The 26,912-nt window shown below is 42.2% G+C and overlaps 1 protein-coding gene across 12 annotated transcripts in view; it reads right to left on the minus strand.

The window, feature by feature from the left end:
* The window catches only part of UNC5D (unc-5 netrin receptor D), a 567,635-nt gene that overhangs the window by 175,182 nt on the left and 365,541 nt on the right, over nucleotides 1-26,912 (minus strand). For all 12 annotated transcript variants that reach the window (XM_034647536.1, XM_034647537.1, XM_034647535.1 and 9 more), the window contains exon 4: nucleotides 16,419-16,522. In XM_034647536.1, the coding sequence (XP_034503427.1) occupies nucleotides 16,419-16,522 (104 nt within the window). The remainder of the gene's footprint in view (nucleotides 1-16,418; nucleotides 16,523-26,912) is intronic.

The raw sequence follows: 26,912 nt of genomic DNA on the forward strand, positions 1-26,912 counted from the left end.
TATCCTTTTTGCTGACTCCATCACTTAGAGCTTGGATCCATTAGTCATATTGATTCTGGATCGTCTACCTTGACTGGTACAGAGCACTTCCAATGACAAAATCAAGTTGTTCACATTCTTCATTGTTTTACTTTGAAAGTAAATGGATTTGTCACTGAGAAAACATGATTCCAGCAGCTGCTACATCCCTAAGATCGAGAGAGATCACGATGGCTGGGAAAGAGCGCGTTAGCCCTGACTGGAATATGAGGAACTATTATAGTTCAGTGGGATAGGGATGAAGTTGGACCGCAGGGTTCTAGGAAGAGGGAATAACCGAGGCAAACCTCGACATGACCTTACATCAGAACATGTTACAGTGGAAGGGTAACACGACGGTGGAAGGGAGCTCCTCAGACTTGCTAGTGGTAGGCTATCAACGAAGAGGAAAAATTAAAAAAAAAAAAGCATTAATAGATTCCATTATCTAATACTACAATAGCCAATAACGATAGCCATTTACTGTCCTATGTGCTAAGAATTAAAATAAATGCTGTAAGATATTATCTAACTTAAGCCAATCTTCACAGCCTGCTTACGAGGAGGCATTACTATTCCATTCTGCGTATGAGGGCCCTGAAGTTCAGAACGGTTACAGAATTAGCTCAAGGTCATGCAGCTAATAAAAGGCGAGGCTTGGATTAAGCCACACCTGCCTGACTTACGATTCCAAGATACACCCTTTTAAATAATATGCTGATAGTCAATAATGCCTCCCTTGAATTTTAAGTGACCTCCAAAAGACTGGTGCTTTTCCCAACCCGTTGCCTTTCAAGTAGGAAAGGTAACAGCTCCATTTAAAGAAACCCCAAGGGATTTTAACTTTCCCTTGTTATGAGGCTGCGAAGGGGACATGGGACCCACGTCACATTTCCTCTACTGTCATGTCAAGAGGAGCTTGTGGACGACAGTGGACATCTTCGGTTTGGAAGGGACCACCCGAGTGGAAACTGAGACACACACTCGAGGAACACATCGTCCTCCCCACCGTGCACCTTCTGGGGGCTGTCAGCAGGCTCTCTGCTCTGAGGTGACTTCCTCTGCAGGGCGGTGGCCTGATGGGATTCATCTGGGGTGCACATTTCTGAACCACCCGTTGAAGTCCACAGATGCAGTCCACAGTTGGGTGATGTGGCTTTCTTTTCTTTTTTTCTTTTTTTTCCCCATGTGGAGCATATTGGACCATCTGAGTAGAGGCAGAGTGTAGACGATGACCATTCTTTAGGGAATAGAACTTACACCTTCCTGACTCAGTGTGCTTCTCATACTGATTTCCTCTTTATCTGTCTTTTCTTGCATACATTCACTCATCCTTCACAGCGCAGCTCATGCCCACCCAATACGTGTAATTTCTCGATTCATCAGCAAAATCTCACAATCACTTTCACTGGAGCTCTCTGCCTACTCTTTTCATTGAAGCATCCCCTTGACATACACTTTCTGAGTGCCTGTTACATGCCAAGTACTGTGCTGGGGGCTGGCTACAGAGATGAATACGGCATGGTTTCCAGTGCCTCGGTGTCATCACAGGCCAGCAGGCGTATGTTAGCAGCGATGTGCTGATGCTGGGCTCAATTTGACAAAAAAATTACAGAGCGCCTGCTACCTGGCCGCCAGTGGATTAGATGCCGTGCATAGCATCTCAGTGGGATTTTAACCGACAGCAAGAACTCTGTGTCTCAAGGATGCTCAACTAGGAGTGACATGTGGCAATGTCTCCAGACATTGCTGGTTGTCACAAAATGGGATGTGAAGGTCGAGGTGCTGCTAGCCTCTAATGGGTAGAGGCCAAGAATGCCACTAAACATCCCCCACAGAGCAGGGCAGCCCCCCAACCAGGGAGCATCAGGCCCCGAATGGGAACAATGGTCAGGTTGAGAACCCCGCTCTGTTCTGTGATCCTCTGAGTCCGAGTCAGTGTTAAGTACTGAGGCACCAGTACCAGCAAAGAGAAAGGAATTATCTTTGATAGAAGCTGTCCTCAATTGCCTCAGGACGCACAGTGGTTTCCGGGAGCCAGGAAGTCAATAGACACCAGGAAACTCGGGGCTGAAAATCCAGTAATAAGGGCATGATTAGGCCCAGGTACAGAAGTGAATTAGAGGCAGATTTGAGACTTTAAAGCAGGCAAATCAAAGGAATAATGGTCCCTGCACTCTAAATGCAGGAGGGAAGGTAAGCCGTAATAGCACGAGGGAACTTGACGGAATAAAGCCCATAGGAACACACGCATAAGGGGCGAAAGCAAATGCAAAGGGTAATTGAGACAATGGGGAAAGGGGAGGATGTGAGGAGAAACTCACTTCACCCGAGGAATTACAGAGGTAAGCTGAGACAAAACAAAAGCTCTTTCCAAGACTGCGGTTCCAAAGAACCTTTGTGAGGCTATCCACATTATCTGGATGAAAAGATCCTGCCTCCCGGAAACAATAATGACAACACTCCACTGTCCTTTGTCTGCCCCTAACCCTGGCTTTAGTGAAATACCCTAAGGATGTGGGACAGCCTGAAAAGCCGGAGCTGCGCACAAGCCTCTCATGGGCTCAAAGTCGCCAGCAAATAGGAGCTCAGCACGTTTCAGGGAAAATGCGGAGCATGTACAAAGGAGGTAAAGGAGACCTCAAAGGCTTCGTCAAATAGATCGGGAAGCCCAGGCTGAATGCAGAGGTGAAGGGCTGGTGCAGGCCTCTGCTGACATCAAGACATCAGCCCCTCTCTTCAGCTGCTACGTTTGTTCTGAAGCAGGGAAGGGGAGGGCCCCCATCAGGTAAGCTGTGTAGTGTGAACACAGGGAGTCCAGGCCCTGTGCTCAGAGGCGCCAGCATCAAGGCTGGTGACCTCAAATGTCCCCATGCCTGCACTTCCTCCCCTCCGCAGAAATGACAAGAGGGTTTAGAAAGACAGGCCCGCTACTTGCTGGGACGACGGAGGCTGGGACGGCGGTCACGGTACTGTTGAAAGCAGGCTTCAGCTGTGGACCTATTCTCATTCTCGAGCCTTCTTTCTGCCAGTTCCCCATTATGTACAAATAAGCAGTTTTGAAAAAGTTAGTTCCAACAATGACATAGACACATATGTATTTAAAACTTCCTACAGGCTTCCCTGTTGAAATCTCCTTATGGGGTCCTTGAACTAAAACATCATATGGACACTGACAAAAAGGACAAGCAAATAAATCTGGGGTCTCACTTCTCTGATTCAAATCCTTCAGTGGCTCCCCACCACTTCTGGGCAAAAAGTTAGTTTTTCAGGACGGGAGACAAGGCTTCCTCCGATCTGACCCCTCCCTGCGCCCTAGTTTCCACCCCAGTGACTCTAATACTTGGTTCTTTAGGCTCTCTCAAAACAAAACAAACTGTACCTCCTGGCCAACCACGCTGTTTCACAGCCGTGTGCTTTCGACCATGCTGACCTTGCCCCCTGAATATTCCGTGCAATGATGTCTCCTTCATCCTTCAAAAACCTGTATGCGAATTATATTTAGCCAAGTCCTGGTTGACCACTCTGGCCGACAGAAATAATTAGACACCTTCTTTTTTATTGCTGTTATTCTTATAGGGAGTACACTGTCTTAGTTATTTCCATATTTATCCCAGTTATTGGATGCTGGAGTTAGGAATAAACACCATCTCTCATTTATTATTGTATGCCTTGAGGCAAAGAAGCCATCTATGAAAGCAGTAAGAGATTAAGACTGTATTCGACCATGCAAGACACTGTCCACGAATTGTCTTGAAGTCGTACTCTGACACCCGATACCAACAACCTGACCCAGCACCCACAGGTGGGTAGGGTGATATAACCGAAAGGGCTCAGCATTGGAATCAGACAACATCCCTGCTGGGATCTCTTCTTCCTTGCTTACCAAGTGCAGGACATATGGTCAATAACAAGAGACACTGCTGGGTTATCTCAGCCTTGGGGCTTTGTAATCAAAGAGAACTTGGCCCCTTACTGTCTGAGGGACTTTGGGGAAGTCACCTAAGCCTCGGTTTTCACACCTATAAAACGGAAATGGTAATTCAGCTGAGAGAATGCGATAGGACGACATATGGTAATGCCCACAGCAGAGAGCCCGCCACGTGGTCCTCGATATATGGTAACTAACGATGATGATCGTTAACGGGGAGTCTATTATCTTGGCGAATTACAATATTGAAATGACATGGCATATAAACACAATCCATCACGTTTAGCTCCCATCTCTACCTTGAGGTTTCTTTTCCCCACTAGTTTTGTTATCTTTTTGACTGTTACCCCTCTCTAGCGCCAATGCCTGCTGCCTATTGTTTGAACGATTTAATTCAAAATGAGAATGGGAGTTCCCTGGCTGTGAAGAAAGAGACAAATTTTTTCCGGGCAAAGGTACACTGTCCATTACCACATCCTACTCTACCCCTTCTAAACATACCCAGATCTGTAACAAGGGCATTTCAGGCAGTGCATCGCTGACAACGTTAAAAGGGAAGATTAAACTGACCACCTAGCCTCATACATAACTGATGCCCCGGAGTGACGGCTCCTGTCAAATTTGGGGGGTATGACGCAGATCTGCTCTTTCCCTTCCCTGCAGCGGCGTGCTGGAGCTGCCTCGTGAAGGTGATCTCCAAACCAGCACATGAATCGTTCGTCTGACACTTCCTGCACACAGAACTCAAGGTTTCAAACACTGCTTTTAAGTAGCGGGAGCCAGGGTTGGCAGTGCACGGAGGCTGAGGAATACTGCACACGATTAATACCATGTCTACAGAGATTCTGTTGGAAGGACGGACAGCCAGATCTCTAAGTCAATCCTGACTCAACAATTACAGGAACAGGTCCGATTTGGCTAAACCAGAGTCGAGAACGACTCAGAGTTAAACCAAAATTCACCATGGCAGGGGATTTTTCTTTTTTTTTTCCCTTTGGAAGCTTCACTGATAGAACCTGGTGAATGTGAGTTATGTGTGGATTTGAGCCACGCAGCTGCTAAGCCAGGGGGGTGCACCTGTCACCTGCGGTGGGCGAGCCACTGCAACTCGGAGAAACCAAAGCTCTCGGAGTTTCAGTAAGTCACTCTCTTCCACTCAGTGTATTCACTGCGCTGAATCTAAGGTGGCTCCACGGGACAGATCACAGCTCCGTTAGATTTACAAAGTAGAGAAGTTTGAGCGCTGTGCCGTGCAATGAAAGAGGCCGTGCAGGCTTCTTCCAGCAGGCACAAATTCTGGAACTGAAGCAAAACGGCAGTCAGATCGGCTGGGTGTAGTTCAACGGCACCTGCAGGCAGGTGCTTAGTCGGCAGGTGTCTGCCCCACGGAGCTGAAATGGGCACGCTCTATTTTACCCGCAGTTACGTGAAAAATTGCCCCCCCGGGGGGGGTGTGATGTACCTTCTAGTCGCCCACAGTTAACTAAAAACAAAAGGCATTACAGAAGGCAGCACTTTCTCCCCAAATAGACCCTCCCTTCAGTGGGCAGGATTTGGGGATCTTGGGCAAAAGATTACCCGGGGAAGCTGACACGGTAGCGGCCGTGTGTTTCTGTTTTAATAAGGTCCGCCTATAGAACAAAGGCATTTGCTAAGTGAATCAGGATGGTGTGTGGTATGCTTCACAGAAACATTAAAATCCATGCTGTCTCAGCAGGACTGGGATGCAGTTCTTGATTCATGCCTATGGAGCATTACTACTGAATTACAGAACCACAGCTCTGTACGTGGAGGCCTCCCAGACTGCTTTTACTTCTGCATAATTCAAGATACAAAGACTGTTTATTGCCGCTAAACTGTGGAAAAAAAAAAGGTGCAGGACAGAGAAATAGCTCTCCGCCTTCATTAGGTTAATTCAGAAATCATACATTGCCTTTCCTGATGTGTTTTTCTTCACATTTTTTTACTACTGATTGATTGATTGCTAGCCTTCTGATTTTTCCTCCAAACCGCCCTCCCTCTTGATCCATTTGCTGCTTCTCCCAATTGGAGAAACCTTAAACACAATATGCAAATTTTATATTTCTGAAAGGATAAAGGATGTAATTTCCTGTCAAGGAAAAAAAAAAATGGAGAGTAGGATAAAGAGATATTCTGTCACGGGGGTTTCTGAATCCCATCAAAGCCCGCTCAAAGTTGTCCCTGGCACTGAGCCACTCTGCAAAACCATCTCTAGAACATGAACGCAATGCAGATTCCGATGCCGTCAAGTGATGAGGTTTAACTGCAACTGGGGAGCAATAAGGCTCAGACCTGTAATCACAGACATGAGCAACAACAAGGGGGAAAAGCAGTAAGCTTGCGGGTGTGCACACTCATATATATATTTACAAATGCCATTATCTTACCTTAATACTTTTAGTTGCATATGCATGAAACGAGATGGAGGACTAGTTAATGCCAGGCATGGATCTTACCCAGCTGGTACTCAGCATGCAATGTCTGACACATAAAGAAGCCTCATCAGGTGGATTTTAAGAGAATAGGCTCAGAAGCCAGGTTTTCTGGGTTCAATTATTGGATCAGTCATTTAGTAACTGTATCCTCCAGGAAGGTGCTTAACCTGCCTGGGCCTCAGCTTCCTTATTTATAAAACTGGCAGATTATGGGCATCTATCTCAGAAAGCTGTTGGGAGGATTCAGTGAACTCTGCCTGGCATGGAGTGCAAATGCACTAAGTGTTAGCTATATAGTAGTTTCTGCATTAATTTATATCTGGAATAAATGACCATAAATAGAGTCATTGCATAATGAACTCTCAGAGAAATTAAGAAAATGGTCTCATTTGCAATTGGATCAAAAAAAGTATAATGCCTAGAAGTGAATTTAACCAAGGAGGTGAAAGACCTGAACTCTGATAACTATGACACTGATGAAAGAAATTGAAGATGACACAGATAAATGGAAAAAATATACCATGCTCATGGATTGGAAGATTTAATATTATTAAAATGCCCATACTACTCAAAGCAATCTACAGATTCAATGCAATCCCTATCAGAATACGAATGGCATTTTTCACAGAACTAGAATAAATAATCCTAAAATTTGTATGGAACTTCAAAAGACTTCAAACAGCCAAAGCTATCTCAAGAAAGAAAAATGAAGCTGGAGGTATATTACATGCTTCCAGATTTCAAATTGTACTACAAAGCTATAGTAATCAAAACTAGCACAAAAGCAACACAAAGATCAATGGAATAAGAAAGAGTCCAAAAATAAACCCAAGCTTACATGGTCAATCTTCATCAAAGTAGGCAAGAATATACAATAGGAAAAAGACAGTATCTTCAATAAATGGTGCTGGGAAAACTGGACAACTACATAAAAAAGGATGGAACTGGGCCACTTTCATTCACCATATACAAAAATAATCTCAAAATGGATTAAAAACCAGAATGTAAGAAACCATAAAGCTCCTAGAATAAAGCCTGGGCAGTAAGCTCTTGGGCATTGGTCTAAACAATATTTTTTTGAATCTGTCTGTTCAAGGGCAACAAAAGCAAAAATAAACAAATGGGACTACATCAAACTAAAAAGCCTTTGCACAGCAGAGGAACCTGAACAAAATGGAAAGGCAACCTACTGAATGGAGAACATGTTTGCAAATAAAAGAACTGATAAGGGGTTAATATCCGAAATATACAGAGAATTCACACAATTCAACAACAAACAGAAAGAAAACAAAACGAAAGCAATCAAATTATAAATTGATAAGAGGACTTGAGCAGGCACTTCTCCAAAGGAGACACAGACGGCCAGCACACACATGAAGAGACGCTACGCACCACTCACTATCAGGAAGATGCAACTCAAACCGACAATGAAGTATCACCTCATCCATCTTAGAAGGGTTTTCCTCAAAAGACAAGACATAACAAGTCTTGGCAAAGATGCGGAGAAACCCTCACATACTGTTGGTAGGAATGCGAAATGGTGCAGCAACTAGGAAAAACAGTGTGCAGGTTGCTCAAAAAATTAAAAATAGAACTACCATATGATCCAGCAATTCCACTTCTGGGTATTTATCCAAAGACACACAAAATAAAATTGAAAAGCTATATGCACCTCTATGTTCATTGTAGCATTACTCACAATAGCCAAGGTACTAAGTGTCCAATGGATAAATGGATAAAGAAGGTGTGATTATATATATGTGTGTGTGTGTGTGTGTGTGTGTGTCTGTGATATCACACATACACCTGTCCACATACATATACACACAAAGGAATATTAGTCAGCCATTCAAAAAAAAACCTGAAATCTTCCCATTTGTGATAACATGGATGGACCCAGAAGGTATTACGCCAAGCCAAATAAGTCAGATAGAGAAAGACTAATACTGTATGATTTCACTTATATGTGGAATTTAAAACAAAGCAAAACAAGGGGCGCCTGGGTGGCACAGCGGTTAAGCGTCTACCTTCGGCTCAGGGCGTGATCCCGGCGTTATGGGATCGAGCCCCACATCAGGCTCCTCCGCTATGAGCCTGCTTCTTCCTCTCCCACTCCCCATGCTTGTGTTCCCTCTCTCGCTGGCTGTCTCTATCTCTGTGGAATAAATAAATAAAATCTTTAAAACAAAACAAAACAAAACAGGAACAAAACAGAAACAGACTCATAGATACAAAGAATCTCTGGTGTTTGCCAGAGGGGATGTGGTGGGACAATGGGCAAAATCAAGGAAGGGGATTAAAAGGTACAAACTTCCAGTTATAAAAGAAATAAGGCACAAGGATGCAATGTACAGCATAGGGAATAGAGTTAATAATATGTAACACCTTTGTATGGTGACAGATGGCAGCTAGATTTATTGCAGAGATCACGTCATAATGTATACAAATGTTGAATCACTGTGTCCTGTACCTGAAAAACCAAGATAATATTCTATGTCAACTACAGTTCAATAATAAATAAATAACAGAGATACTGCTCTATTTGCCTACATACAAATTGTAGCTTTAAGAATCCAACAAGTCAATATATGTGAAAATCTATGTAAATTTTAAAGTGATCACTTAAATTTAAAAGTTTATTCTTGGGCTCGGGTCATGATCTGAGTCATGAGATTAAGCCCCACATCGGCTCCTTGGTGGGCATGGAGTCCACTTAAGGTTCTCCCTCTTCCTCTCCCTCTGCCCCTCTCACCTCTCCCCCCTCCCCCCCAAAAAAGAGTTTATTCTTATATGTACCACACAGCCATTGTGTAAATATTCATCCATTAAGTCACAAACCCTTGCCAGGTATCTACTATATTCCCAGGTGCATTTGTGTCATCTGCTAAGGGAGGTGGGAAAGGACAGTGAAAAGCATAATTTGCATTTCCTGTCCTGAGGGGAATTACCTTGAGGAGATAGGACAATAGTCATGAAAAGTTAAATAGGAGAAGTGGGCTGGGGAGAGAAAACAAAACGTTCAAAGCAATATGCTATAGAAGTCTTCAGAGGGAGGAGAAAATGCTGCCCTTCCTTGAGCAGTCCACACCAATCAGATTAGGGTCTCTAAGACAGAGAGCTCAGTGTCAGCTGGGAGGGCAGGGTAGGAGTTGGAACCGGGGTTCCAACGGGGTTAAAACGGATCCTCCAAGACCATGCATACTACAGGTAGATGTCGGAGGTCAAGGGCTTTCCAGGCAAGGAGAAATTGGGGAGACACAGAGATAGGTCTGTAAATAAGAGAGTAGCACTTCCTAAGAAAGAGACAGAGTGCGTGGAGCTAACCAAGGAGATGAAGAGAATAAGAAAAAAGGAAGCAAGATCAGTAATTAGGCAGCCTTTGCAACCTCATTGTTGGCCCCTGCCCTTGGCTTTGAGAAATGCAATTCTATCTTCCTTTTACCCCACAAGGAATACAGAACAAGAAGAAAAGAAGAAAATAAATACAAATCAGGAATTTCAGATGTCTTTTCTCCTTTTCTTCCTTAGTAGAGAAACAGAGCCTCCCAGATAAGGATGTGGTAAAAGTCTGTACATTCATAAGATTTACTTAAGGAACAGTTTTAACGATGAGGGTATTTGGGCTGAAGACAGTCACTTTTTAAATAACTTATATTAACCTCATTTTCCCATCTCTCTTACGATAGCAATTTTTTTTTTTTTTGGCAGAAATGTTTTTAGAGAAGTAATCTACTGGCACTTAATTACTAGTACTTAACCAATTCAACATTCTCTTTTCTTAAGAGTCCATTAGGTTTCTATTAGAATATTACACATTCTAATCAAATGTGGCTTTCTGCAAAGGTCCTCATTGTCAGTCTCCTCAAAGCAAAGTTTATCTGGACTATTAGACATTCTCTCTGCCTTGGCTGCACCAAATTAGATTAATTATTTATACCTGAGGTCCATTGCTTCAGAACTTGGGCACCTCACTTAACATTTCTCTAGTGAATTATTAAGAGTCTTATTTTTAAAATAAAGTCCTCATTTCATAGTCTGTTTGATTGAGGTTAAACACAATAGTCTAGCGATTCTTGTATTAAACAGTTCAATGTCATAAGATTCTCTCCTGGGTTTTGTGCCAATGAACACATTTGAAACAAATGAACCTTTCATTAAGAATACCCTCACAGGGGATAAGGGCAAAGGGCTTTTGACTCAAAAACTGTCAGGCACAAGTCTGGGCAGAATCATTAAAACAAGTCATAGTAGGTGGAGGCTGCCTTTATACATCAGGAACAATTAGAGATAATTATTTTGCAGATAAAGAAAAAAGATATTAGCATCCTATAACTTTTGCAGATAATAATTATTTTGCAGATAAAGAAAAAACATATTAACGTCCCATAACTTTAGCTCGTAGTGACTTGCTTTATTCCAAAGGTCACTCTGAGGTAGGGTTCAAAGGCATCCTCAAAGACATGGTAGGTGCTCTGTAATAGTCAGGATTCTTTTTTTTTTTTTTTTTTTTTTAAGATTTTTCTTTATTTATTTGACAGAGAGAGAGACAGCCAGCAAGAGAGGCAACACAAGCAGGGGGAGTGGGAGAGGAAGAAGCAGGCTCCCAGCGGAGGAGCCCAATGCGGGGCTCGATCCCAGAAAGCCGGGATCACACCCTGAGCTGAAGGCAGACGCTTAACGACTGAGCCACCCAGGCACCCCAAAAGTAAGGATTCTTGACTACAAACAAATTCTGCTCTGGCTTGTATATGCAGGAAAAGACTTTATTAAAACATATTAGTAGTACCCAGAGCCTCCAGGAAGGCCAAAGATCCAGGCCAGGGTGTCTAGCAGCCAGGGAAAATGTTCAACCACACCGTAGGGAAAGGGAGAGTCACCTGGCAATGCCCTGACTGTTCAAAAAACATGACATTGCTCACCTCTCCACATGATCTGTGCAAGGACACCAGACTCATGGGCGGGGACTAACCACAAAGAAGACTAGACAATCCTTTTTTGTCTTTTACCTTAGAAAGGGGAGACAAAAACAATTCCACGAACATAACACAAATGGTCCATCAAGTGTACCGAGATTAACAGAGCTTCCCAAAATACCTTTGATTTCCACTTGGGCATCTGGAAAGGAAAGGCTCTCCTGCCCCCAGATCCCTGCCCCTGCCTCCCTCTAACCCCCCAGCAAGAATTTGGCTTCTTACATTTCTATGACTCTGACACACTTTATGAAACAGAAAATACATTCTTTCATTCCACTCCTGGAACCTCCCCTTGTTATACAAGCATTCCAACCTAGTGATCAGTCAATGACAAAACTGATTTGGTGCCCAGCAGAAAGGAGGGAACCTTCTCCTTACCCAAGAAGGCCCCAAGAAGGCCCTTGACCTTCTTGAATTTTCTAATTCCAGCACTGTCTTGACTCCTTGGTGAGATAAAAACAAGAAGAATGCCTGGCATGCAATGGCTCAAGGCTATAATCTGTCAGTTGCTTAGCTTTGGGGCCTTACTTCTAAAAGACATTGAATTATTTTGAGTAGGCTGTTTACCTTGATGTGAGCAGAATTAGCCTTAGACACTAAGCCTTTATGGCAAGTTTTATTGTCCAAGGCAAATATAACCTGTTAAGATTTACAGGCTTTATTAACAGCAATAACCATTTTATAGCCAACATCAGTAAATCAGGGTTTATTGAGAACTCTACAATTTTAATCTGTGGAAAACCATTAAAATGTCGGATTTTCATTGGACATAATTTCTAACTTTTATGAAAGATAGATTTTCCATTTAATTGGGGAGTATAAAAAAGTGCAGTGTGGGATAATGAATTGTTTTGAAAAGAGCAAATTGGTTTTAGCTAAACAACAAGTGTCAAACACTAAAGTTACTCTCTTTAGTTAGAACTGTCCCAAGGTTAAGGTTAAAAGTAACCGCAGTGACAAACACGCTGTAATACATCCAGCTACAGGATGAGCTCATGGCGTTTAGGAAAACTTCAATTATCATCTGTTCCCATTTCAGGTATTTTGCAAAGACTATGTGACCTATTATTTCATCCAAACCAGTATGTAAATGAGCCTGGTGAGATTCTTCAAGTTCCTATGCAACTTCTCGGAAAGTGTTTTACTACGAAGAATACCATACTTTAGGCTCTTTAATGGGGTAAGCGAGGTGAACAAACATTGATAGTCACCGGCTTCTGTCAATAACCATTTATTTCCTCCATGTGATAGATTAAAAGAGAGGGACGTGGAGAGCATGTCTTTGTCCTTTGATGAGCTTGAGAAGTAAGAACAGAGGGCTCAGGCAGGAGAGGTGGAGCTCATGGGCAGTCTGGGGTAAGGAGAGATGGTCTTAGCAGCCCTCTGCTTTTTCATGGGGCTGAAAATGTGTCGGATACCTTAAGACTCTCAGTTTTAATCTGACTCTCCAACCACAATGAAACCTTAACATGTTCTCTGAGAAGCAAAGGTTTGTGAAGCTTTATAAAAGACTAGGATAAAGAGGAAGAAGAGAAACCACAATAATCCGAACTATTTAGTACTAAAAACTGTTTTGCATATTCTCAGGGTTTTTTCTTTTTTATGTCATAGCAAGCCCACAAGGAAAATATGGTTCCTCTTTCTGGATGAGGAATCTGAGGTTCATGGTGGCTAGTAAATTCTTATAGGTCACAGCATCATGAAGGGCCAGTCAGGGCCTGACCCTTCGTGACAATGAGACCTGTCATGGCCAATGCCAGACATAGGAAAAATGTAATGAGGATACAGACTACCCTAGGATCTCTCCCTTCCCCTGTTACATGTCCCCTTTTCTGCTCCTCCATGGCCTCCTCCCTGCAACTCTGGACATCCAGTACTTTCCTATCTCCTAGCAGAGCATCAAACCTAGGCTGCTGGCCCTTGGGAGCACAGGGGCTCCACAGATGTCCCACTCCAGGCTCCTTGTCCTCCTGAGCTCCCAAAGCCTCTATTTTTTCATTGAGCTGTTCCTTGTTTCACCACCAGATCACCTATCTCAAACAAAAGTACACAATTTACACAAGGTTTAGGATTGCCATATTACCCAGAAGAAACTTTAATCTGAAACTCCATTTCTTTTTTTTTTTTTTAAGATTTTACTTATTTATTCGACAGAGATAGAGACAGCCAGCGAGAGAGGGAACACAAGCAGGGGGAGTGGGAGAGGAAGAAGCAGGCTCCCAGCGGAGGAGCCTGATGTGGGGCTCGATCCCATAAGGCCGGGATCACGCCCTGAGCCGAAGGCAGACGCTTAACCGCTGTGCCACCCAGGCGCCCCTGAAACTCCATTTCTAAGGATGGAAAGTCTGGTAGCGCAGCAAACAGAGAGGTTACCACTGGCCGAGGGGCCCCCAAGCTTCAAAAAGGCTTGGGGAAACTGATGGAACCCACAGTCTCATTAAAAACCAACAAAAAATATTAGAGAAGAAAAAAAAAAAAGATCTGAGCTTTAAGGTTAGATTGGGTTCCTTAGTGATCCGAGAGCTTGGACAAGTTCCTATAAGAAGGACATGAAAACACCTATAATTTTCTGGCATCCCTTTTGCAAATCAAATGAAATACCACAGAGAAGGCACTGAACACAGTGCCCAGCACATGGGGACATTCTATACATGTCCCCTATGTAGCTCTTCCTCTATAAACCACCTTCTGTGCTCATCCAGGTGGGTTAGTTGCCTAGGAAGTCCTACCTCACAGACAGAAGACAACTGTACAGGTCTTCAAAGTGCCAAGGAGGAGCCCTCCTAGGTCACTGTGGGACAAAGCCAGCTGAAGTGCCAGTGGCCCTGCCAGGCACAACCCCTTCCGGTGATGATCCCGTGGTCCCAAAGCAGGTGGGCAGGAAGGGAACCATGAGCCGGAAAGGGAAGAACGTCCCTGCTCCAGGAAGATAAAGGCTGGTATATTACAGTGACAATTTTGACATAACGGATCAATTTCCAAGCAGAGTTCCCAATCACGGCCATCCTGGAGAGTCATGAACTTCAGGATCCTCACCTGATAATCATGTCAGAATGCACAGCGGTGCCCTCTTGGAGATCTGGAGACCACGTGACAGGCACGGGCAGACATCCCTACCCTGGGAGACCCCGTTTGGAAGGGTACGCATGTTCTCCCTTTCCTTCCCTATCCCTGTCCTCCTCTCTCTCAGCTTTCTTCTCTCATTCTGCCCTCCCGTCAGCAAAAACACAGATGGTGGTGGTAATAACGACCGTGTAAGCTACTGCACGCTAAAAGAGCGGTAAATATCGGTGTGCGGATATAGGTAGTACCCAACTCATAAATTCCAAGGTAACTCAAGTGTTTGGAATTGGGATGCTTTCTCGCATTATGATGATGCTATAAATGCTTGCCAGGGCGCCACAAGAGCCCATTAACCCACAATGTAGCTGAAACACTCTCCATATCCATCCGACAAGACAGAATGCACAAAACACAGCTTGCCCCCCACTCTCAGCTCAGAATTTCTGTTTTAAAGCATCCTGCAGCCCTGGCTCCTCCTTCGAATGGCCCTCTATTTAAAATCAGCCAGCCGGGCTCTGAAATGTATTCCTAATAACATATACATGGTTAAAATAAAAGGGTCACAGGATGTCAAAGGGACAATAGGAAGTGCACTGAGCTACACAGCACCCCCCACCCCGCCCTGATTTCATGTCCAGACAGACATTTGCAAATCAGGATTGTGAGAGGTGCTGGTAGCACACTGCTGATGCCCAAGTCATAAAATCGGAGGGACACATTCACCGGACACTGAACGCCCCGCTTCCCGTCACCCGGCTCTGGAAACCAGAGCACGTTCTGCAAGGAACAAGAAGGTAGCAAAAGAAGATAAAAAATCTTTCTGTTTCACATTAAATAAAAATCTAAAAATAAGCTTTTTCCTTTCTAATCATTTCCTATCATGCATGGAATGTTCACTTTAATTTTCAAGTCCGTTTACTTCATTTCTGTGAACCACTTGAGCTTTGAATAGCGTCCACCCAGCATGCTTTCTGTCGAAACATGCAAGTGTGTGTGTGTTTTTCCGTTCCCCTTTATTTTCTCCAATCCTTTGTCCTTCCAATTACAAAATCCCACAGCAATTTTTGCGAAAAATGTGAGGCAAAGGCGCCTTCCTTTTTTTTAAAATCTACTTCTCAGTGAATAAACAAACCATAGGTCTGAGGACAGTTTCCTAGCTTCCCACAGAAGAGCCACCACTGGATTATCTATTGATCAACTCAGGCCTCCATTTAGAAAAATTATCATTCTATCAAGCATTCCTGGTACTTCCTAACTTGTCCGGGCCCCCAGTACTGCTTTCACGACCGTATTACTCATCTGTCAGGACATCTTTTAAGAGCGACTGAAAGACTTAGGGAGGCTTCCCTATGACCACAGTATGTCGTCACTGACAATTATATTCAAATAGCATGGTAGACGTTCTAGAAAACATGCAAGGAGCAAAAACCAGAGTGACGCTAGATTCTAGACTCCCAGCATGAAGGAGACCTGTGGCTACAGCACTTTTTATATCCCCCATACCAGCACAGTGCTGTGGGCATAATAAATGCTCAATGAACCTTTGTTCCATAGGTAAAGAAAGACTAAGGACAAACGTCAGTGAGACTTGCACTAGGGGCTGATTTCCTTCCCTGTGCACTGTTTCACGAAGCTTTGTCTGTTTGAGCTTAGCTTGATCCATGACCCAATGGGCGTATCACTGTGTCCAAGGTGACTGAGGACACAAAGGATGTCACCTGTGTCATCTGAGGTCCCAAAATCAAGAACACAGACTAAATTCTACTCAGGCTACCTCTCCAGAGCTTTGTGTCAACAGCAAAGGAGACGAGAGGCAATTTCCCCTTCCAACTTATTTCTTTCACAATTTCTTCATCATCTTTAGCAAATGGGTCCAGACCGCAAGAATGCCAGACACAAGCTCTTTCACTTCCCTTAGGACCTCACAGGACTCCAGTCTCCCTCTTGGGACCAAGTCTGGTCCCACAAGTCTCTTACCTCAGCCGCAGGGACTCCCTCGGGCGGTCGGCAATGCAGCACTATCATGCCTTCGATGGGAACCTCCCTTCCCTGTGGATCTTGCTCAAAGTTTTTCCGTAAATCTGCCAAAAAAAAAGGGGGGGGTAAGGTCCATGACCATTTGCTCTAGGGCCAGTATTATTCATATTTGTTCCAAATACAATAAAAGAGAAAGCTTAATGTCACAAACTAGATATACCCAGAATAGTCAGTGGGTCTTAGGAATTCCAGAAGAAGAAAATCGTTTTCCCAAATATTCACAAGCACATTTGAAATAAACCTTCACGGGACTTCCTAATGCTCTATACCGACGTGAAGGAGAAAAGATTTAGTGGGGGAGCAAAATGAAAACAAACAAACAAAAAACAACTCATCATTTCCTGAGTCTCTGCCAACATAATCTGCTTAGCAGCTGATGAAACACTTGGCCTAATAAATTGCTATCCACAGCTATTATGCAGTTGAAATGCACATGATTTTATTTTTTTAACTTTTTTTTATTAACTGAAGAATGCCTTATTAATCTGTAACCTCTGCCTCTCTCTTTACCCTCCAGGGGGCTCTAGAAGATGGTAATAGAGTGAGATTACCTATTAGTCTTTTATGTGTAACCAGGGAGAATGAGGCAACATCCAACCACAACAAAATCTATAACCCATCCAACCAAACATATAATTAAAAAACACAACGCCCTCCAGTCAAACAGCGACGCTGAGTATCTGCGTAGTGCCCTTCATGGAAGGTTCCGGGCACTTTGCAAACAAGCTGCACTATTAACCTTTTACACATGGAAGGGTGATGCTCGGAGAGGTTAATTGGCTTGCCAGTGGTCACGGAGAACATCAATGCCAGTGAAGGGGAAACATTCACTGAGCCTCCAGACATCCAGTCTCTGCCGGCTCACCAGCCCCAACTTTCTCAGGGAAAAGGACAGATAGATGGGTCAGAGAGAAGGAGCTTTGCTTTGAATGGCTTTCCACTTGAGTGTAAGCTTCAAGAACCGAAGTGGGAGTTGGCCTCTGCTTCCACGGAGGTGTCCCAACAACCCTTGGATAATTTTACAGCACGGGCTTAACTCTTGCTGTCACTTGAAATCCTGGGATAGCAGACTGAAGACAGCTTTACAAGTCTTTCTCAAAGTAAATGACTCCCCCCTCCCTTGCAGACAATGTATTTTTCTTCAATTGAGTATCTCAAATTACAGGCTGTGGATTTATTGATTTAATTTTCTTTAGTGCTTACAATAACATGAAATATGTTCCCTGTAAAGAGCAGAGCTCCAGAATCCGTTACATCTTTACAAATTGTATAAATACATTAAACTTGCTTTTAGCAAGTCAGAAACACTGGGTGAATAACCAGCAGAACGATCCATGTATTCACTTTCTTTGGAATTCTACTCTTAATGCTTTCCCTCCCAGAGGCAACAGACGTCTCTTGTCAATAGTGCTACATATCCAGGGGTCTTCATGAGTATAAAGGAGGCAAAAGATCTTAAAAGGCCTTGCATGGCAGGCAGGGGGGCAGGAGCCTTCTTCTCATTTCCCTGCTGTCCCCTGAATCGTAAAGCTAGCTTCCTTCAATTCGAGATCCATAAACTGCCACAGCCCTCAGGATTACGAATTTCTGACTCCAAGTGTGATGAGGGTCACCTGACTTGTGATAAAACTGTAAGTGAAAAACTGTGAGTCGACCCCAGAATGAAAAATCTCCCATTGCCTGCACAATTGGACCCCAAAGTCTCCTTTGCTCTCCCACAAGGAATCTGTGAGTCAAAAATCCCTCTTCCATACAATTCACGTATTCATCGGGACCGCACGAAAATTAGTTTAGCGCATAGTGTGAGTGTGACTCTCATGCGAGTTCTGCTCACACTCCCTTTGCTAATGGAAGGGGCTGAGTTTTTGTGGCTAATTTTGTTTGGTTTGTTTGCCATTTTGTTTTCCTTGATTGCTTTTTCTTTTTCTTTTTCTTTTTTTTTTTCAAGATTTTATTTATTTATTTGACAGAGACAGCCAGCGAGAGAGGGAACACAAGCAGGGGGAGTGGGAGAGGAAGAAGCAGGCTCATAGCAGAGGAGCCTGATGTGGGGCTCGGTCCAAGAATGCTGGGATCACGCCCTGAGCCGAAGGCAGACGCTTAAGGACTGCGCCACCCAGGCGCCCCCGACTGCTTTGTTTTCTAAACGAAGCCTCACTTTGTGCTACTACATAATGGTCGAAGCTTTGACAACACCAAATAATGTGTATTCAACCAGAGGAAGCACAGAAAGCGGATGATGGGAATTTCTAGTCTAGCTTCCATTCCTATTCCCTTTGCTCGGAAGAAATGGGAAAGGTGGCAAAATGCATAGTTTTTGGTTAGCTCTGCACCTCCACCATGTAAACACAGCAGCAGAGAAAAAGAAAACTAGAGCGAAATCATTTTCCCTCCCCATTCCCAACTGCTCAATAAAATAGAGAAATCTGTATATAAAAAAGGAACCCCTGTATTGACCCTGGGATGTAGGAAAGGGTGCTGTCAAGAAATTTTGAGAAAGTTCTAGCATATCTCATCCAGCCAGGACCAAACTAAAGAAGGGATCTACCCAACCCCTTGCTCTTCCCCATGGACACTGGAAATCACTGGAAGGGTTCCAACATGACGCACAGAACACTCCTCAGTGTGGAGATACAAAGATTACAGATTAATCAGCAATGGAGTAGGGGGTCAGGGAAAAAGTGTGGTGTCATGGATCAGGATCCTAGCTGGCAGCCGACCATGCACCAGACATCACACCAAGGGAGAAACGCAAGTATCACGGGGTGCTGGCCTATACCAGAGCCGGCGGCAGGAACTCTGGCATTTCGGATTCCCAAGGAGGGCAAACAGACCAGACAAATTCCAGCTGGCCACTAAATGTATTAAAAACCATGGAAATAAACTCTTAGACATAGAGGTGCATACGTCCAGCTCTATCTCTGATTCTCACCATAGGTCACCCAACCTAATTAAGTTTCTGAATTGGCAAATCTAAGTACTTTTATCACCTATGTTAGTTCCAAGGCTTGACAAATTCAGACAGGAACCTATGCAACTTCCAAGAGTAGGGAAACCATCCCCCGCCATATAAAAAGAATTCTTCTACAAATAAAGGAGGCAAGCCGTAGAACTGAGATTGAGGGGCTTCCTCTAAGACAAGAAACAAGAGGCATTTTTGGATAACTTCTAATTTAAGCTCTTTAAAGTCAAAAGGAAATAGCAACTGAGAATCTAGAGTAGGGAGTTATAAATAGGAAACATCTGAGATCAAGAAAACTGCCACTATGCAGGGGGAAAAAAACAAAACAACATAAGTGCTGAGTTAGAAATATACATATCAGGAAGACCATAAACAACATCCTGGATATTGCAGAAAATCAAACGTGGGAGGATCCAGGCAGGAACCAGGGAGGAAAATTAAAAAGGCAAAGGGGGACGAAGGGGATGAGGGGGCCAAAAGGAAGAGGTTGGGGTAACAGAGAAGCACAGCACCGGACATTGGTGTTGGCAACCTCAGAAACTTGGAAAGGGGATCCAAAAAGTCAAGACCCAGGCCTCTGAAGAAAGACTGCCCATCAGCTTGGTGCCAAACTTCTGTGAGACCTGACAAAGCTGGTTCTGAAAGTTTTTAGGAAAAATAGTAAGCTGGAAACAAGCAGCAACTGCCACTTCTAGGATGAAGAAACTCTCCAGGGGTGGGGGAGGAAGAAAGGGGGTGTACTGACCTGGACAGAAAATTAACAAGAAGTAGCCTTTCTCCCTCCTCCAGGGTTCAGGCTCCTCTGGCGCCTCCTCCTGGTGGAACCTTACAGGGAGCCAGGATCTAGCAAAGAAGTCTCCAGCCCCAGCTTTACAAACCATAGACCAGTGGTTTTAGGGGTGAGAGATAATAGCTTTGTAACCAACAAAACCCAGTTTAAGAAACTTTCTCTAGCAGGGCTCTTGTAATTGCTTACCCCCTATCTGCTTTCATCACTAGAGCCTCAGTTCTATGAAGGGGGCTTTATGTCTGAAATGGTCACCCACATATTCCCAGTGCCTACTGAACATCTGATACAGAGCATGTCCTTAATAAATATATGTTGAATGAATGAGCTAAGAGGAAAATGATAAAATGATAATAAACTTTCCAGCAAAATAAAATAACACAAGATAACACTGAGAGAGAGAAATAGAGGATTAAATATAATAGGAATTTTAGAAGGAAATAACAAGCTGAAGGAAAATAAATGATAATCTATTTAATAATGATAATAATTCTTCTCTGAGCTGTAAAAAGACTTGAGTTTGCAAAAGAGCTCACTGGATACAAGGTAAAACAGTCTTAAAAAGAAGAAAGAAAGATCCTAAATATGTCATAATTGGAATTTTGAATTTTAACAAAACTAATTATAAAAATAATTTTGTAAGTGTCTTTGGAGTAAACGGACAGATGTAACTAACAATTTCATGGACCTGAAGAATTAATATTGTTAAAATTTCTATAAGACCCAAAGCCATCAATAGATTCAATGCCATCCCTATAAAGATTCCAATGACATTTTTTACTGAAATAGAAAAAAACAATCCTAAAACTCACGTGGAACCACAAAAGACCTTGAAGAGTCAAAGCAATCTTGAAAAAGAAAAAAAAGAACAAAGCTAGAGGCATCATACTTCCTGATTTCAAATTACACTACAAAGCTACAGTAATCAAAACAATATAGTATCAGCACAGAAACAGACACACAGATTAATGGAACAGAATCGACAAACCAGAAATAAAACCTCACATATACAGATAACTAATATTTGAAAAGGGAGCCAATTATACTAAACGAGGAAAGGATATTTCTTCAATAACACGTGGTGGGAAAATTGGATAACCACATGCAAAAGAATTAAATTGGACCCCTACATTCTAACATTCACAAAAATTAACTCAAAATGGATTAAAGACTTGGGGTGCCTAAGTGGCTGTTGGTTAAGCGCCTGCCTTTGGCTCAGGTCACAATCTCAGGGTCCTGGGATCGAGCCCTGCTTTGGGCTCCCTGCTCGGCGGGCAGTCTGCTTCTCCCTTTCCTTCTGCTGCTCCCCACCACTCATGCTTGCACACTGTCTCTCCAATACATAAAATCTTCCAAAGGAAAAAAAGAAATGGATTAAAGACTTAAATGTATGACCTGAAACCATAAAATGACTAAAAGAAAACTTAGGGCAAGAGCTTCTCCACACAAGCCTTGACAACAACGTTTTGGATGTGACAACAATAACACAAGCAACAAAAGCAAAAACAATTAGTACTGTATCAAATTAAAAAGTTTTTTGTGCAGCAAAAGAAATGGTCAACGAGGTGAAAAGGAAACTTACAGAATGGTAGAAAATATTTGCAAACCATATGTCTGATAAGGGGCTAATCCCCAAAATATACAAAGAATTCATTCAACTCCACAGCAGAAGAATACACAATCCATTTAAATAGCAGGCAAAGGACTCAGACAAACATTTTTCCAAAGAAGACATTCAAATGGCCAACAGGTCTGTCAAAAGGTACTCAACATCATTAATCCTAAGATAAATGCAAATCAAATCCACAGTGAGATATCACCTCACTCCAGTTAGAACGGCTGTCACCAAAAGGACAAGAGATACATGTTGACAAGAATTGGGAGAAAAGGGAACCCTTGTACACTGTTGGTGAGAACGTAAATTGGCACAGCCTCTGTGGAAAACAGTATGGAGTTTCCTCAAAAAATTAAACTGAGAACTACCATAGGATGGAGCAATCTCATTCCTGGATGGATATATCTATATATATATATATCTCCAAAGGCAATAAAATCACTTTCTCAAAAAGACTTGACACCCTATGTTCATTGCAACATTACTGGCAAAAACACGGACACAACCTAAGTTGTTTCATTCCATTCAACAGATGAATGGAGTTGTGTGTGTGTGGGTGGGTGTGTGCATGGGAGGATTATTCAGCCTTAAAAAAGAACCAAATTCCGCCATTTGTGACAACACAGTTGGACCTTGAGGGCACTATGCTAAATGAGATAAGTCAGACAAAGAAAGACAAATACTGAATGGTCTGGAATACAAAAAAGCCTAATTTACAAACAAGGAGTAGATTAGTGGTTGCTAGGTGTTGGGGACTGAGGGAAACGCAAGATGGAGGTCAAAGGGTACAACTTCTAGTTACAAGATGAGTAAGTTCTGGGGACTTGACATACAACATAGTGAATATAGTTAACAATGCTATACTGGACACTTGAAAGTTACTGAGAGAGTAGATTTTAAATGTTCTTTCTACAAAAAAGAAAAGAAATGTACCTATGTGAGGTGATAGATATGTTAACTAACTTTATTGTGGTAATCACACCACAATATAAAAATACATCAAATCACCACAAACCGTAAGTTACACAATGTTATTTGTCACATATATCTCAATACAGATACATAAAATTGTTTTTTAAATAACTGACAACGAAACAAAAATCAGGCCATGACTAAAACTTTTTCCTATGTTAGCATATACCAGAGTATAATTAGTCATATCTATGTTTTTATTTTTGTGGGCAAAAAAGCATGGGCACTGATTTTTTATTCCCAAACAAGTTATTATATGTGAGCAAACTAACAACTATATCGTCTGAGACAATACAGGGCGAAGAGATCATAATCAGCTACATACCTTTCCTGAAAACACCACCTTTTGTCAATGAGGCTCGAAGCAATGAGTTAAGTAGTTGGAAGTTGTGGTTTCAAAAATTTGGTAGTGGCCAATGAAAACCATTTTAAAATGTTTACAGCTAATTTTTTTTTATAATATAGCAAGGAATATTCATGTCATTATCCAAAAACTCTGGAAAGAGAAAGGCATAACACATCATAACCATGCATGATATAATTAAGGATAAGGATTTAAACTCCTGGGTCATTTCTTCCAGAACTCCACTAGGGAAGACTGAAAAACACTGTGGAAGAAGGTGGGGCTGGAGACTATCTGTTTGAATTCTGGGTCTGTCACCTACTAGAACCTTGATTCCATAAGTATCCTTAGCTCTCTAAGCCTTAGGCTCTTCATCTGCAAAATGAGGACAATAATTTCTATTACCTGTAGTTTTTGTGAGCATTAAATGATGCATAAAATCCTTTTAAGAGCAGGGTATATAACACCGCTTAAAAAGGTCACAAATATGACTAAATCCTCTTATAAATCCATGATGATTAAAAGGGGTTGGCTGTCCCATAAATCAGATATACATATTAATTATAAAATTTTCTTTTTTTTTTCCTTAAAGATTTTATTTATTTATTTGACAGAGACAGCCAGCGAGAGAGGGAACACAAGCAGGGGGAGTGGGAGAGGAAGAAGCAGGCACCCAGCAGAGGAGCCCGATGTGGGGCTCGATCCCAGAAGGCCGGGATCACGCCCTGAGCTGAAGGCAGACGCTTAACGACTGCGCCACCCAGGCGCCCCTAATTATAAAATTTTCAAGCATTTTTCACGATACTCAAATGAAAAGTATTAAGTTAGTATATGGTAAAACCAGAGCAGTAATAAAATACTTATTGGATCTTAGGATGGGGAAGGGGCTTCTAAACAAAATGAAAGGAAGAATGGTTAAGGAAATGATTGGCAGATAATTGTTTTGGTAGATAATGTTTGGTAGATACTGTTAAAATTAAATTATCTCAAACTCAAACATTGCAAGCAGCAGTATAAGCAGAGGTCTGACAGCCTTAATACATTAAGGGCACTTTTGAAACAAAGTGGGAAAGATAAATACCCTAAAATAAAATGGCAAAGGGGTAATTAAGCAAAATTTACAAAGAAGAGACATCAACAGCTAATAAAGATAATTAGAAGGCCCAATAGCACTAATTATTAAAGCAATGCCCATTTAAAAAGCATCAATAGGTCTCTTTACTTTTCCAAACAGGCTTCATTTTATCCGTTTCTTTAGGTACTAATCCCCAGAGTTCTGGGTGGCTTAGTCAGTTAAGAAGACTGAGGACATCCTTCCTCATGTTCTTTTGTCTTTTTGACTGTGGAAACACTTAAGAACTTTTATTCGAGAGGGGCACCTTGGTGGCTCAGTTGGTTAAGCGACTGCCTTTGGCTCAGGTCATGATCCCCGGGTCCTGGGATCAAGCCCCGGGTTGGGTCAGTCTCCCTGCTCAGTGGGGAGTCTGCTTCTCCCTCACCCTCTGCTCCCCCTCCTCGTTTTCTCTCTCTCTCTCTCAAATAAATCAGTAAAAAAAAAAAAAGAAGAAGAAGAAAAAGAAAAAAAATGTGGAAAACTAGATAGTCAACACTGCTAGATGAAGTGAAAATGGGTCAAAATGAAGAACAAGCTAGAAGATGTGTCAAAATCATTTACGCATTCACTTTCTAATGAATAAATAAATACGTGGGATATCCATACCATGGGATATTATTTGGCAATAAAAAGAAATAAAATTTGGAAGTACGTATTGCAACACAGATGAATATTGAAAATGATATGCTCAGTGAAAGAAGCCAGACACGAAAGGTCATGTGTTATATGATTCCAGTGATTCCATTTATATGAACTGTCCAGAATAGGCAAGTCCAGGAGCCAGAAAGATTAGTGATTGCCTAGCACTGCAGGTGGCCGGGCCGGGGGTGGGGGGAACATCGTGGTTAATGGGAACATTTTTATTTTTTGGTGTGATCTAAGTATTCTAGAATAGACTCTGACGATGGTTAAACCGTGGACTTTAAGATGATGAACTGGTGGCCAGGTATTGTGGATTATACCTTAATAAGGCTATTACTTAACAGGGTTCATTTACATAATTCAAGGAATCTACTTCTGAAATTTTCTAAGAGGAGGATGAGCCAGCCACTTAGAAAAATGTGGCATGGCAACGTCGCTCCAATCATCACTTATGCTGAACACTTGCTAACAATCTATATATATAATAATATAATAATGGTTAAAATCTTTTGGTGCATTCATATAATGGAATACTATACAGACGTTAAAAAGCTTAAAGAGTATTTTAAATTGCAAGCAAATGTTGAATAAATTGCTACATAAGATAAAATAGCATGGAGCAAATGGCTTCTATCTTTTCTATATTTTTTAATATGTGAGAACTGGCCTCCTTGAAATGTAATAATTATGTTTTTATAGAATGCGTCTACCTCCAAATAAAAGTGGGTGCATCTGCATTAAAATCTGCTTTGGTAGGAAGGCCTCCTAATCTGCCTTCAGGGTTTCAGTGTATGTGCAGTAGCCTCCTTCATGCACTCATGCCATGGACCAAGGGCCAGACACTGCCAGGCAGTGAAGTGCACTGGTGAACTTGACACACACCATCTCAGCCCTCCCGCAGCATATATGCTAGCAGAGAGAACAGACATGAAACAAGAAATTAAAATGTATATAAATGAATGATGAGATAGAGAAGTAGAAAGTTCTGTAAGGATCTACCACAGTGGGACCTACCTTAATCTAGGGATTCCAGGAAAGTTTCTTAGAGAAAGTTCTAGGTAAACAGAGCTAGAACATCACCCAGCCTACATAATACAGCCTGTACCACTTTTACTGTTTCAATCAGGCTTTTACTGGCTTAAAACTTTTTTTTTTTGCATATAGATGCTCTCGTTTCTTTCTTGCAAGTCTCTGCAAGATGCCCGCCTAGCTACCTCTCTTTCCATAAGTTATCACATCACATAAGGACACTCTTTTATTAGACTTGGTCTTCTATTCATATATATTGAGAGGGTGGAATATAAATAGATTTCCACCTTCTGATCTCACTTACAATCAGGCTCACATGGTCTCTGGAAAGAAGAGAAATAATAATTTTCATATTATTTTGTATAAGGGAACTGAACCAAACTGCATACATACACAGCAGGATTGAAAGTTTTAAAATTTTAAAATAGCAACTGGTGTGGGATTACTATATATGTTACAGGAAAAGCCCTCGAGAGAAACAATTCAACATGTCAAAGATATGCTGCTGGATGAGTCTGGGTGTACCAATGCGCTTCTTTATTTGTTTCTACATGTTCTAAAATTTCTGCAATGAACATGGATATTTTTATTGCCAGAAAAAATACTGTCCAAAAAAAGTCACTCTTTCCCAGGAGTTGTCAAGATTCTCTAAAGTAGATCAAAGTGAATCAGAAACCAGGGAAGACGGACATTTTGTTTCATTTTATTGTAGCAAGTTTCACTCATCACGTTTATTAAAGGAAGCGAGAAGGGCTATAGCTTTCAATCTTTTGTGACTTCTAAATTTGACTCATAGATATCTGTGCACGAGGACAAAATTTTTCATCTGTTGTGTTCCCTGCCTTGCCTCTAGTATCTGGAAGGGTATACAGTAGCCACTCAATAAGTGTTCGTTGAATGATTGAATGAGTTTCCATTTCAACTCATCCGAATGATTACGAACTTACATCCAACCAGATATCCAATAGTT

This window comes from Ailuropoda melanoleuca, chromosome 18, assembly GCF_002007445.2.
Source record: "Ailuropoda melanoleuca isolate Jingjing chromosome 18, ASM200744v2, whole genome shotgun sequence".
In the NCBI taxonomy this organism is placed as follows: Eukaryota; Metazoa; Chordata; class Mammalia; order Carnivora; family Ursidae; genus Ailuropoda; species Ailuropoda melanoleuca.